The sequence below is a fragment of the Sciurus carolinensis genome, chromosome 16 (assembly GCF_902686445.1).
Source record: "Sciurus carolinensis chromosome 16, mSciCar1.2, whole genome shotgun sequence".
Taxonomy (NCBI): Eukaryota; Metazoa; Chordata; class Mammalia; order Rodentia; family Sciuridae; genus Sciurus; species Sciurus carolinensis.
This window is the reverse complement of record NC_062228.1, coordinates 23,757,894-23,772,259: the sequence shown is the minus strand read 5'-3', so window position 1 is coordinate 23,772,259 and position 14,366 is coordinate 23,757,894. Positions and strand designations below refer to the sequence as shown.

The 14,366-nt window shown below is 38.5% G+C and overlaps 1 protein-coding gene across 1 annotated transcript; it reads left to right on the top strand.

Annotated features, from left to right (window-relative positions):
- The first annotated feature begins 11,137 nt into the window (after window positions 1-11,137).
- LOC124967108 (heterogeneous nuclear ribonucleoprotein R-like) lies at window positions 11,138-13,476 on the top strand. The gene is given in 2 exon segments (XM_047529134.1): window positions 11,138-12,219; window positions 12,221-13,476. Coding segments are annotated over 2 exon segments (1,605 nt in total). The 5' UTR covers window positions 11,138-11,278; the 3' UTR covers window positions 12,885-13,476.
- Window positions 13,477-14,366: the final 890 nt, after the last annotated feature.

The window sequence follows — 14,366 nt, the reverse complement described above, 5'->3', positions numbered from 1 at the left end:
TAATTGGAGTCATTTTCCTCCTGGGTGTCTCTAGATAGCATATCCCTTCCCTGATCAGCCTGCTGATGTGAGATTAATATTCAGTGCACCCTGCAGCTGCTCTTCCCACAGAGTTGAGAGGTGAAGGATCTGATAGGGGAACAAAGAGAAAACTCAACTACAGGGTATTGCGGCCACTGAGGAGTCCCTGACATGTTACTTCTAGTGAGAACTAAGGGAATTACCATTCAACAGAATTCAAATCATTGTCTATCAGCTATAAAGATAGGAAATTTTTTTAAAAAGGAACGTAGAAACCTTAATTTAAATCCTACCCATGGCTACTGCTCTGTACTTATCTCCTATCTCTTCCTGCCCAAAGTCTGTTTTCCAACCACATCAAACTATTGACACACAACCAGCCTTTGTTACATCTTTTTTCCCTTGGCCTACTAGTATCCTCATGAATTCCTTGTCTATTGTAAATTTTAATATTATCTCCTTATTAGAAGATGTTTATCTTAGATATGTTTGTGTCAAGATAAGAGCAGGCTTGATTTAGTGGAATAAAGACCAAAGGAAATTAATACTCACTTAGGGCTCACTACATTTCAGACGTTTTACCTTGTGTATGTTATCTTATTTAATCTTGCTTCCTTTGAGAAATCAGTATTTCCATTATATAACTTAGTCATCAGAGGTTGAATATGTGTTGAGTATTTTGCCTAATGGCATATACCAATGAACTTCACAACCAGGATTTGAACTCAGGCCTATCCTACCTGAAAGTACATACCATTCTAAACACATAGTAGTAATCTACAGAAGAAAAATAAATCTGGTTTCTGGAATCAGAAATAAAGAAATTCATCTATAAACATTCCACAGAGTCATTTATACAGAAAGAACCACCACATACAGAATACCAGTGTAGAGTTCCAAAACTTGGCTTCAAAATTCTTGATTACTCCTCCCATCTCCCATAAGAGCAAGGACTAAGCACCCTCTCCTTGAATCCGGGTAGTTCAAGATTATTTTTCTCCATCTAGTGGAGCAGGGAGGATGATCAGTAACTTCTGAGCAGGGTTTTAAGAGACAATGGAAATTTTTCCATGATCACAGCAACACTCCTATTTACAGCTCTGAACCACAGTAGGAGGTCTGACTTCCCTGTAGCTGCTGTGTAAGAGCATCATGCTACCTGGAGATGCGTCTGCTGACAGACCTTGTCTTTGAATCACCCCATCAAAAAACCAGGTAAGTGACTGAATGAGCTCCTACACCCCCCTCCCAGCTGAGGACCCAAATATTGCAAAACCCAGGTGGGTTTACCCGGTGCCCTACTTGAATTCCTGAGTTTAGAATGTGTGAGCATAATAAATGAATTGTGTTAATTTACTGAATTTTAGAATGTTTGTTAGGCAGCAAAAATAAAGGCATGCATTGTTGTTACTGAGCTCTCAAAGTATAAAAGACAAAATCCAAAATTCTGTGATGAAAACAAAGCTAAAATTCATGTGGTACTCAAAGAAAAATGTACCAAGGGGGGGTGGGGGGAAAGACATGTGCCATTATTTCCGACTCAAAAAAAAAAAAGTCTTCAAGTTGGGGCTTAAAAGAAAAAAATGAATACATAATATTTTGAGAGAATCAAAAATAGTAAACAGTGTTCCAAAAGAGGAAAGCATATGAACAAACTCTCCAGTATTTTAGAATGGAACTGAAAAATCATAGTTTTTAATCTGTGGAAGAGAAGAAGAAGATAGGAACATGTCATGAAGAATTCAGAGTATTATTCTTGGGAGTTTAGAAAGTATTCCATGGAAAAAGGAGAACTCTTGTTGAAGATATTGAGCTTTACAAGCATATTTCTGGTGTTATCTAGAGGATAGACTGGAAGACAAGAAACGGATGGTAGGGAGAACTGAGAATGGATGCTTTCAGTGTTCAGGATCTTAGATGATAAAAAACCAAAAAGTTAGTGATCACAGGAACTGAAGAAATGGGAATGTACATTATTTTGGGGGTCAGCGGGGGTGAGAAATGACTAAAAAAATTTTTTTAAACATGAAATAATAAGTCATAGTGGAGGAAATGCACAGTGATAATAAGACTCAAACATTCACTGTATTTTTATAATACAGAAGCATGTTTCTCCATTTTTGTTTATTTGTGTGAAGAAATCCAGTCACTGCTCACATGAAACATAAAGTGCCTTAGAAATTCCTTTTGTTTGACTTGCCTTAAACCTACATGAAACATGTGCATAGGCTTCCATGTTCCTTTTAGAGTTGCTTCTAGAAACAACCTTTGGAAATGGGTTTATTTATTTTTCATCTCCCCACTTCTTTGACAACTCAATTTTGCTTAAAATCATCCTTTTAAAATAACTTGGTTAGTAAAAAAAAAAATTTGCATTCTCTCATCTCAATTCCAATACATTTGTCATTATAAGCCTAAAAGAGAAAAAAAAAAAACTGAATCAAGTTCTTCATGCTTGCTTTTTAGGGACTGCATGTGCTTGTCTGATCATTGAAATGCACTTGCTGTATCTTATCCTTGAATATTTCTTTTCACACCTCATGCCATTTGTCACATCTGATTATTGTTCAGCAAACTACTTAGAGATTGATTTGCTTATTGCATGCAGTTATAAGGTTGCAGAGATGAAAAATACATTTAAAAAGTTATGAAAATGAGAGAATAAAACAAAGGAAGAGAGACGTAAGAAAAAAAGAATTGGTTAACGCAAATGCTTATCGGGTGTTACTTGCCAAATACTTTCTAAGTGCCCAGAGGGTAACAGTGAATAAAACAGACCTGCCCTTGGAAATGTACACACTCATAGAAGGAGAGTTGAGTGAGAAAATAAGCAAGGGCAACTCAAGCATATTAGATGCTTATGTATACACTGGCAACCAGTAAGCAGAAGAGGGGCTCTTGAAACCAAAAGACAGGGTGGTGTGGCCTTTGAACACACACTCAAGCAAAAGGAAGTTATAAGAGACAATCACATGGATTTCTGGAGAGAAAGCATTTCAGGAAGAACAACAAATGCAGTGTCCATAAGGCACAAACATGCATGGCATATTTGAGGAACAGCAAAGAGACTGAGTTATAGGAACAGGGTGACCTAAGCAACGAAGAGCAGTGGCTAAGTTAGAGAAGGACTGGGCAGTGGCAAATGTCAGATCATACACCACCCCCCTTTGTTTTTTTCTTTTTTGCGGTGCTGGAGATTGAGACCAGGGCTTTGTGCTTGCAAGGCAAGCACTCTACTAACTGAGCTATATCCCTAACCCTCATATATACTCTTGTAAGTCAAAGCAACTTGGAGCAAATTGAAAAGAGCCTGGATCATGATTTGGATGCTCAATCTGCCACTACTTAACTCTGGGATCTTGAAGTTATGAAATATCATCACCTTTATTTTCTCTTCTCTTCAACAGAGGCAAAATGGATTCCACTCAGTCAGTAACTGCAGGAGTCAGGTAAATGTAATGCTAAGTAAAGTTTTAGCAACATAACCAGGTGGAGATTAATATTAATACTGTTATCATTTTCCAAGATACTATGTAATGAGAACCATAAATGTACTAATTTATTTCCTAGAAAAATCCTTTCTAGCACATCCAAGGTTTCTGCCTCAATGAGTCACACAGAAAAGTACCATCTTCTCTAGTAAATAAAATCATTTTCATCTCTATCAGTTTCCTTTCATGCTTTCTTTTATATTCTGAGGCACATCAACTATTTTTCCTAGATATTTTAAAACATTAAAATGACCATTTTTTTTATATTTCATTTTACCAATATTTGAAATCAAGTTGAAGCTCACATCTTTAGAATTCATCATTTCTATTTGAGGTTTTATCACTCTAGGAATGTACTTGACATTTGGAAATTTTCTTAAGTTTTAGAAATGTACATCAACCTTCACCTTGGGGGTTTTGTGTCTCCCTCTGTAACAGTGGAAGCTCCTGGTCATTTCTTTCTGGTGTACATTCAGAGGGTGATAAGTAGGATGCAGTTGGAAGTGAGCAGAGAGATGTCTTCCCTAAGTGGTACTCAAACTGAGGCAATGACCAAATATACCTGCACTAGTTCTATCATTACCAGAATAATCAGAGATTCTGACCACGTAGGCCAGTCTCTCAAAATATTTCAACAATTCCCACATTTCCAGGAGTTTATTTTACTTCTGATGCATTTCCCTCTATATTTTTCTTTGAACTTAGATATCCTCTGTTTATCTGCTCAATGGCTTAGTAGTTGAGATGGGTCGATATCATATTTTTGTTAAAAATTTATTGAAATTTGCTATGACTGGAACATGCCCCTCCCAAATTCATGTGTTGAAAACTTAATCCCGAACTTCAGAAGTTGATAGCATTCACCAGTGGGATCTTTAGGAGGTAATCCGGGCTAGATGAGGTCCTAGGGATCAAACTTGCATGATGGCATTATTGACTTTATAAGGAGAGAAAGAAAGATCACACTCTCCTGCTTCCTCATTATGTAATGCCCTCCACCATGTTGAGACACAGCCAGAAGACCCTCACGAGACCCTGCCCCTTTGTCTTGGACTTTGCAGCCTCCAGAACAGAAAGACTTAAACTTTTCTTTATAAATCACCAATCCCAAGTATTCTGTTATAGCAGTAAAAAAACGGCTTATATCAGGGCTCCTCAGTGAGCTCAAGAGTACTTTCAAATAGGAATAGGAAATACTGAGTTGATCAAAGGTCAACAGATTTCTAACCAAAAGCTTATAGATCATCTTGTCTTAAAGGACCATCTATATTTCAACTGCCCCAGAGGAAGGCACATGGTCATAATCTTTTAATCTTTTATATACCTAGGTCACAATTGAGGGGGGGGGCATACATATAGCTACTGGCATCCTGTGAAACTACTGAGAATTTCTAGGTTGGATTTCTAGATTCTTTATGATATCATCTGCTACTCCCTTCAAATGTCCTCTTTACTTCTTCCAGCCCTTCCTGTCATTGACCACAAGAATTAACTCTTCTTTCTTGAACACATGGTGCAGAGGAGAAGTCTAGTATGAAATAAAAAGGGAGAGAGAGGGAGAAAGAATAGTAGCAAATGGGAAAGGAGGGAAGTAAACAGGGAGGAGAGAGGGAAGAGAGGAAGGGGAAAAAAGAATTGGTGAGAGAAAACAAAGGGAGATAGAAGGAAAGAAGGGAAGGAGGGAGGCAAGCAGGAAGGAGGAAGAGAAGAAATTTGTGAGCATCAGTTAACAAAGTAAGCAAAATATACTCCTAGCAACTTAGTGGTATCTATACACATGGAGAATTGGACGGAAAATGTGGTCTTTAAAATTTTAATGCTGGAAATGTCACTCAACCACAAATATGAGCATATGCATACTCTACATGTGTAGATAAAAACCTATGAGGAAAATAACTGCAGCTTTACTAAGAGAGAAAAGAAATTTAAAAAATGGAAACCATGGTTTTGTCCAACAGGAGATTCCTTACAAAACACATGCTATCATGGTCCATGGATATTTTCTATCTATAGTCATAGATATAAATTACAGAACCTCCCTTCAAGCTATGTGTAAAAGAATTGCCAAGTGATGACTGATTTGATCATAATGTAATGATTTAAATTTATCATTGTGCCTAGTCTATTTTCTAGAATAATCTAACTTTGAAAGTCACTTAGGTGTTCTCTAACTATGGAAATCTTTTTCATAAGCAAGAGATAGTTGTTAGTTTTCTCTGACTCTTGCTTACCTCTGGACGCCATAAGCGGAGGGGCTGAGATTTGTTGGACTGTTTTAGACGTTGAAGATGACTCTTGTCAAGCAAGCTGCATCTGCTCAGCCTCGTCATCCTGCTTGCAGACCTGGAGCAGATGTGCTGGCAAATTCAATTTACCTGAATTCATCCCAGTTTAATTAGCATCTGGGTTACTCCTGGCTCCAGGAAAGTAAGAAAGTGACAGTGTGTGTAACAGAGCGGCTGTCTTTTGGAAAGGAATTTCCCCTCTGGAATGCTGCTTGATCAATAGAGAAGTCTTACCATGTGGACACCAGAAGGGACACATTTCTAACGCCAGTTCATTTTCAACAGTAGAGCTATTTTCAGCTTAAAGAAAACCTTGTGTCTTATTTAAATAGATGCTGTATTATTAGAGGGAAAAGGATGAATTAAAAACATAATTCTCCACCCAATCTTGAGAGTTAATTTGCAAATTATTCTTCATTTAGGAAATTTGGGGGAAAGCATACGCTTTTATGGAAACAAATTCAATGTAGATGACACAAATCAGGAATAAATCTATAATATCGCTATATTAACCAAGTAGACAAATACAACAAATCCCCCCAAAAGGTAAGCCTAGTCCAATCCCTCAAGCTTTAAAAGGCATCACTGTATAATTGGTATCTGATGCAGTTAGATAAACAAGTACTAAGTGCTAGTAGTCCACAGAATGGGGGGTGGGCAGGTCGCCTACAGTTCACAGCAATGATTGCATATTTTATGAATAATTACACCAGAGGAACTCTAAGTCTCCAAATAAGTTAGGATAAGGAGATAGAAACATTAATTACCCTGAGTTGATCAGTATATATTGTATACATGTACTAAAATATGACAATGCCCCGGATGTACATATAGAATTATTATGCCTTAATTGAAATTTTAAAAAATGTTTAAGGAGATAAAAATGCTAAGTACACCAATTTGATCCTTACACACTGTATACATACATGGAATTTTTGCATAAGACGCATAAATATGTACCATGGAAAGCTTTTAAATAAAGTGCATAAAGAAAGGCTCTTTGCAGGGACACTCAAACCAAGTTTTGCAAATTAAGTAAAAAGAAAAAAAAAATTAGCCCACCAATGGGGGTGTAGGAGAGAAGCATGTATTTCTTACCACTTAATGAGCCATAGAAGTTGAGTCTCCTGGAGATGCTCAATGAAGCGTAAACTGTGTGGCTATATTAAAGATAAGGACAGCTAAGGGCATCCTTTGGTATTTTTGTGTATTTTGTATTGCCCTTTTCAATATTCAAGTCTCTTTTTTTCTGATTATGTGATACATTCAGAATTGTTCATTCTTATCCATCTCATTTCACCCTGATTTCTGAGCTGATACCCATCCTGGACACATTCTTTCTCACGTATATGAAGAGACAACAAGTACAAGATTATTTTGCCTGTTTTCTAATTAGGCTCATAAGTTTATTCACTTATGAAGGCAAATTACATTCTTTAGATAGCCAAGAAGGTTCACAGAAACTGTTTCACCTTTCTTATGAGGAAAAATGTCTGCCAGGTTACTATGTCAGGGTGCACAAAGACAATATCTCAAAATGGACTCTCAAAACATAGATAATGCTTCTTAGTAAATCTGAGTGGTTTTTTTTTTTTCCCTTAATTTATGTTAAGTTGTCCTTACTTTTGAGTCATAAATGAGGGTACGCTCGTTTATTGTGAACTGTAGATATCACTAGAAACTATTTTGGTTTAAGGAAATGAGTCAAAACCTCCCAGTAATCATGTAAGAAAATCAGAAGTCACTGAGAAAACAGAAAAGTACTATAAGATTATCAGGACCGAGGTTGGACACCATTGCAGAGCCAGCCCACCTGCCTCCCTACTGCAAGGGACACTGTACTTGCCTCTGTGCTGACTCAGCGCACCCTTGCTGGGGCTCCCCAGCTTCTTTGAAGGCTGGTGCAGGCATTTTGAATTATTCCTGAGGGTGTGGCCATCATCATCGGAAGGGTGGCTCCCTTCCTGAGGACACCTACTAGAGACTGGAGGCCCTTTGATAGGACTCAGGATTCAAGAAGAGGAGGTATTGAGAGACTCGGAACCAACTCAGAGCCACTCGGCGAGGCTCCCTGGATGGGGCAGTAGTCCCAGACTTCAGGGAACTTCGTGGAGTACAGTTGCCCAGTGAGACTCTCCCTCTGGAGCAGTGAACCCAGACAACCAGGAGCATTGTACAGGAGAGCTGCACTGCGAGAGGCTTTGGCGCAGAGCGAGGATCCCACGTTTTGGCGGCAGGACCGGACAACAGGCAGCTTCTCAGAGGCGGGTCGCCCAGCAAGAGACTTCAGCACAGGGCGAGGCTCCCTGGCCCAGGAGGTAGGTCCAGACCCCAGGGAACGCTGCAGAGGAAGGCTGCCCAGCACAGGCAGTAGTTCTGGACCCAAGGGAACTACTTGGATGAGAGCTGCCCAGTTAGTCTTCCCTGCCAAACAAGGCTTTCCCACCAGGGCTGTAGAACCAGAGACAGAGGTCCAGATCAGCCATGCCCCAGACCACAGTCTGTCCCCTTTGGCTGACCATCAGTCAGCAAGTGGAGGTGCCTCTGCCCACTACCAGGGAATATACCCCAACTAAAGGCCACCACCCCTAGCGGGGCAACTTCCTTGTGAAGGACTACATTATCAAGTTCCTCCAAGACTTCAGGCTATTGAAGGCTAGAAGGTGAGTTACTGGAAATCTACAGGGACACTATAAGTCAACAGAGGAAATTTGCAATATCTCAGAGTTTCACTACTAGAGGGGGAGATACCTGACCAATATGAGAAACCAACGGAAGAAAATGTCCCAAACAAACCTAGATGCTACATCAATAAAATCCAATGACAGCATGTCAGAAGAAATGTCAGAAAGGGAGTTCAGAATGTACATCATTAAAATGATCAGAGAAGCAAACGATGAGATGAAAGAGGAAATGCAGGCTTTGAATGATCGCACCCCTCAAGAGATAAAAAAGCAAATGCAGGAAGCAAAAGATAATTTCAATAAAGAGTTAGAGATATTGAAAAAAAAAAAACAGAAATCCTTGAAATTAAGGAAACAATAAACCAAGTTAAAAACTCCATAGAAAGCATAACCAATAGGATAGAACACCTTGAAGACAGAACCTCAGATATCTAAGACAAAATATTTAATCTTGAAAACAAAGTTGACCAAACAGAGAAGATGGTAAGAAATCATGAACAGAAGCTACAAGAACTATGGGATATCATGAAAAGGCCAAATTTAAGAATTATTGGGATTGAGGAAGGCTTAGAGAAACAAACCAAAGGAATGAACAATCTATTCAATGAAATAATATCAGAAAATTTCCCAAATCTGAAGAATGAAATGGAAAATGAAGTACAAAAGACTTATAGGACTCCAAATACACAAAATTACAATAGACCCACACCAAGGCACATTATAATGAAAATACCTAACATACAAAATAAAGACAGAATATTAAAGGCTGCAAGAGAAAAGAAGCAAATTACATTCAGGGGTAAACCAATATGGATATCAGCAGATTTTTCAATCCAGACTCTAAAAGCTAGAAGGGCCTAGAACAACATTTTTCAAGCCCTGAAAGAAAACGGATGCCAACCAAGAATCTTATACCCAGCAAAACGTACTTTCAGGTTTGATGATGAAATAAAATCCTTCCATGATAAACAAAAGCTAAAAGAATTTACAAAAGAAAACCGGCATTACAGAACATTGTCAGCAAAATATTCCATGAGGAAGAGATGAAAAACAACAATGTAAATCAGCAAAGGGAAGAACTACCCTAAAAGAACAACCAAATAAGGAGAAACCAAGTTGTGTCAAAAAAAAAAAAAAATGAGCCAAATAACTGGGAATACAAATCATATCTCAATAATAACCCTGAATGTTAATGGCCTGAATTCATCAATCAAAAGACATAGACTGGCAGATTGGATTAAAAAGAAAGATCCAACAATTTGCTGCCTGCAAGAGACTCATCTCATAGAGATACCCACAGACTAAAGGTGAAAGGATAGGGAAAAACATACCATGCACATGGACACAGCAAAAAAGCCGGAGTATCCATCCTCAGATCAGATAATGTGGACTTCAAGCCATAGTTAGTCAAAAGGGATAAAGAAGGATATTTCATACTGCTTAAGGGAAGCATAAATCAGCAAGACATAACAATCATAAATATCTATGCCCCGAACATTGGCTCATCCATGTATGTCAAACACATTCTTCTCAATGCCAGAAATCAAATAGACCACAACACAATAATACTAGATGATTTTAACACACTTCTCTCACCACTGGACACATCCTCCAAACAAAAATTGAACAAAGAAACCATAGATCTCAATTACACAATCAATAATTTAGACTTAACAGACATATATAGAATATACCATCCAACAAAGAGCGAATACACTTTCTTCTCAGCAGCACATGGATCCTTCTCTAAAACAGACCATATATTATGCCACAAAGTTACTGTTAACAAATACAAGAAGATAGAGATAATACCTTATATTCAATCAGATCATAATGGATTAAAATTAGAAATAAATGAAAGAGTAAAAAACAGAAACTACTCCAACACCTGGAGATTAAATAATACGCTATTGTATAATGAATGGATAACAGAAGATGTCAGGAAGGAAATTTAAAAATTCTTAGAGGTAAATGAGAACAAAGAAACAACATCTCAAAATCTCTGGGACACTATGAAAGCACTTCTTTGAGGAAAATTTATTTCATGGAGCGCATTTAATAAAAGAAGAAAAAAACAAAATCAACAAATCAACGACCTAACACTACAGCTCAAAGCCCTAGAAAAAGAAGAACAGAGCAACACCAAAAGTAGTAGAAGACAGGAAATAGTTAAAATCAGAGTCGAAATCAATGAAATCGAAACAAAAGAAACAATTGAAAAAATTGACAAAATAAATAGTTGGTTCTTTGAAAAAAATAAACAAAATTGATAAACCCTTAGCCACACTAACAAAGAGAGAAAACTCAAATTACTAAAATTCGGAATGAATAAGGAAATATCACAACAGACATGAGTGAAATACAAAACATAATTAGGAGCTATTTTGAAAATCTATACTCCAACAAAATAAAAACTCTTGAAAACATCAACAGGTTTCTAGAGACATATGAATTACCTAAACTGAACCAGGAGGACATACACAATTGAAATAGATCAATTTCAAGTAATGAAATAGAAGAAGTCATCAAAAGTCTACCAACAGCTCTGTCCATGAGGTGGGGAGGGGGTGGCGCGCGCGCCATTTCTAGTCGTTTTCAAAGCACCTTGCGCCGGTTCTCACGGCCCGGCCGCCGACGCCCCCACTGCCCTGGATTGGTAGCTTATGTTGATCTTGATGAAAGAGCAATTGATGCTCTCAGGGAATTTAATGAAGAAGGAGCTTTGTCTGTACTACAACAGTTCAAGGAAAGTGACTTATCACATGTTCAGAACAAAAGTGCATTTTTATGTGGAGTTATGAAGACCTACAGGCAAAGGGAGAAACAGGGCAGCAAGGTGCAAGAGTCCACCAAGGGATCCGATGAAGCCAAGATCAAGGCCTTGCTTGAGAGCACTGGTTATACTCTGGATGTCACCACAGGACAGAGGAAGTATGGTGGTCCTCCACCAGACAGTGTATACTCTGGTGTTCAGCCTGGCATTGGAACAGAGGTCTTTGTAGGTAAAATACCAAGAGATTTGTATGAGGATGAGTTGGTGCCCCTGTTTGAGAAGGCTGGACCCATTTGGGATCTACGACTTATGATGGATCCTCTGTCTGGTCAGAACAGAGGGTATGCGTTTATCACCTTCTGTGGAAAAGAAGCTGCACAGGAAGCTGTTAAACTGTGTGACAGCTATGAAATTCGCCCTGGCAAACACCTTGGAGTATGCATTTCTGTGGCAAACAATAGACTTTTTGTTGGATCCATCCCAAAGAATAAGACTAAAGAAAACATCCTGGAAGAGTTCAGTAAAGTCACAGGTTTAACAGAGGGTTTGGTGGACGTTATTCTCTATCATCAACCCGATGACAAAAAGAAGAATCGGGGTTTCTGCTTCCTTGAATACGAGGATCACAAGTCAGCAGCACAAGCCAGACACCGGCTGATGAGTGGAAAAGTAAAAGTATGGGGAAATGTAGTTACAGTTGAATGGGCTGACCCTGTGGAAGAACCAGATCCAGAAGTTATGGCCAAGGTGAAAGTTTTATTTGTAAGAAATTTGGCTACTACTGTGACAGAAGAAATACTGGAAAAGTCATTTTCTGAATTTGGGAAACTTGAAAGAGTAAAGAAGTTGAAAGATTATGCATTTGTTCATTTTGAAGACCGAGGAGCTGCTGTAAAGGCCATGGATGAAATGAACGGAAAAGAAATAGAAGGGAAAGAAATTGAAATAGTCTTAGCTAAACCTCCAGAAGAAAAGGAAAGAGCGCCAGGCTGCTAGACAGGCCTCCAGAAGCACTGCGTATGAAGATTGTTACTATCACCCTCCCCCTCGCATGCCACCTCCTATTAGAGGTCGAGGTCGTGGTGGAGGGAGAGGTGGATATGGCTACCCTCCAGATTACTATGGCTATGAAGATTACTATGATGATTACTATGGTTATGATTATCACGACTATCGTGGCAGCTACGAAGACCCCTACTACGGCTATGATGATGGCTATGCAGTAAGAGGAAGAGGAGGAGGAAGGGGAGGGCGAGGTGCTCCACCACCACCAAGGGGGCGGGGAGCACCACCTTCAAGAGGTAGAGCTGGCTATTCACAGAGAGGGGCACCTTTGGGACCACCAAGAGGCTCTAGGGGTGGTAGAGGGGGTCCTGCACAACAGCAGAGAGGCCGTGGTTCCCGTGGAGCTCGGGGCAATTGTGGGAGCAATGTAGGAGGCAAGAGAAAGGCAGATGGGTACAACTAACCTGATTCCAAGCGTCGTCAGACCAACAACCAACAGAACTGGGGTTCCCAACCCATCGCTCAGCAACCGCTTCAGCAAGGTGGTGACTATTCTGGTAACTATGGTTACTATAATGACAACCAGGAATTTTATCAGGATACTTATGGGCAACAGTGGAAATAGACAAGTGAGGGCTTGAAAATGATACTGGCAAGATACGATTGGCTCTAGATCTACATTCTTCAAAAAAAAAAATAATTGACTTAACGGTTTCATCTTTAAGTAGCAATTTGCTGCCATTTATATTGGGCTGAAGAAATCACTATTGTGTATATACTCAAGTCTTTTTATTTTTCTTCTTTTCATAAATGCTCTTGGACATTATTGGGCTTGCAGAGTTCCCTTATTCTGGGGATTACCATGCTTTTATCGTTTCAGGCTTCATTTTAGCTTCAGAACAAGCTGTTAAATCATGATTGTACAGAACCTTTGGTTTGGACAGTTTCAATTTTTTTTTTTTTTTTTTTTTTGGATTTGGGATAGAATACACAGGAGTATGAAGTATGCTGTAAATAAAAATACAAGCTAGTGCTTTGTCTTAGTAGTTTTAAGAAATTAAAGCAAACCAATTTAAGTTTTCTTGTATTGAAAATAACCTATGATTGTATGTTTTGCATTCCTAGAAGTAGGTTAACTGTGTTTTTAAATTGTTATAACTTCACACTTTTTTGAAAATCTGCCCTACAAAATTTGTTTGGCTTAAACGTCAAAGCCGTGACAATGTGACAATTTGTTCTTTGATGTGATTGTATTTCCAATTTCTTGTTCATGTAAGATTTCAATAAAACTCAAAAATCTAAAAAAAAAAAAAAAAAAGTCTACCAACAAAGAAAAGTCCAGGACCAGATGGGTTCTCAGCCAAGTTCTACAAAACCTTTAAAGAAGAGCTCATTCCAATACTCCTCAAAGTATTCCATGAAATAGAAGAGGAGGGATCCCTCCCAAACTCATTCTATGAAGCCAATATATCACCCTGATACCTAAACCAGACAGAGACACATCGAGGAAAGAAAATTTCAGACCAATATCCTTAATAAACATTGATGCAAATATCCTCAACAAAATCTTAGCAAATCGCATACAAAAATATATTAAAGAGATAGCACACCATGATCAAATGTGTTTTATCCCAGGGATGCAAGGTTGGTTCAACATCCGGAAATAAATAAATGTAATTCACCATATCAATAGACTTAAAGTCAAGAATCACATGATTATTTTAATAGATGCAGAAAAAGCACTTGATAAAATACAGCATCCCTTCATGCTCAAAACACTAGAAAAAATAGGGATAGTGGGAACATTCCTTAACATTATAAAGGCAATCTACGCTAAGCCCATGGCCAATATCTTTCTAAATGGTGAAAAATTGAAAGCATTCTCCCTAAAAACAGGAACAAAGCAGGGATGCCCTCTTTCACCACTTCTATTCAACATTGTCCTCAAAACTCTAGCCAGAGCAATTAGACATACCAAGGAAATTAAAGGTATACAAATAGGAAAAGAAGAACTCAAACTATCCCTATTTGCTGATGACATGATTATATATTTAGAGGAACCAGAAAATTCCACCAGAAAACTTTTAGATCTCATAAGTGAATTCAG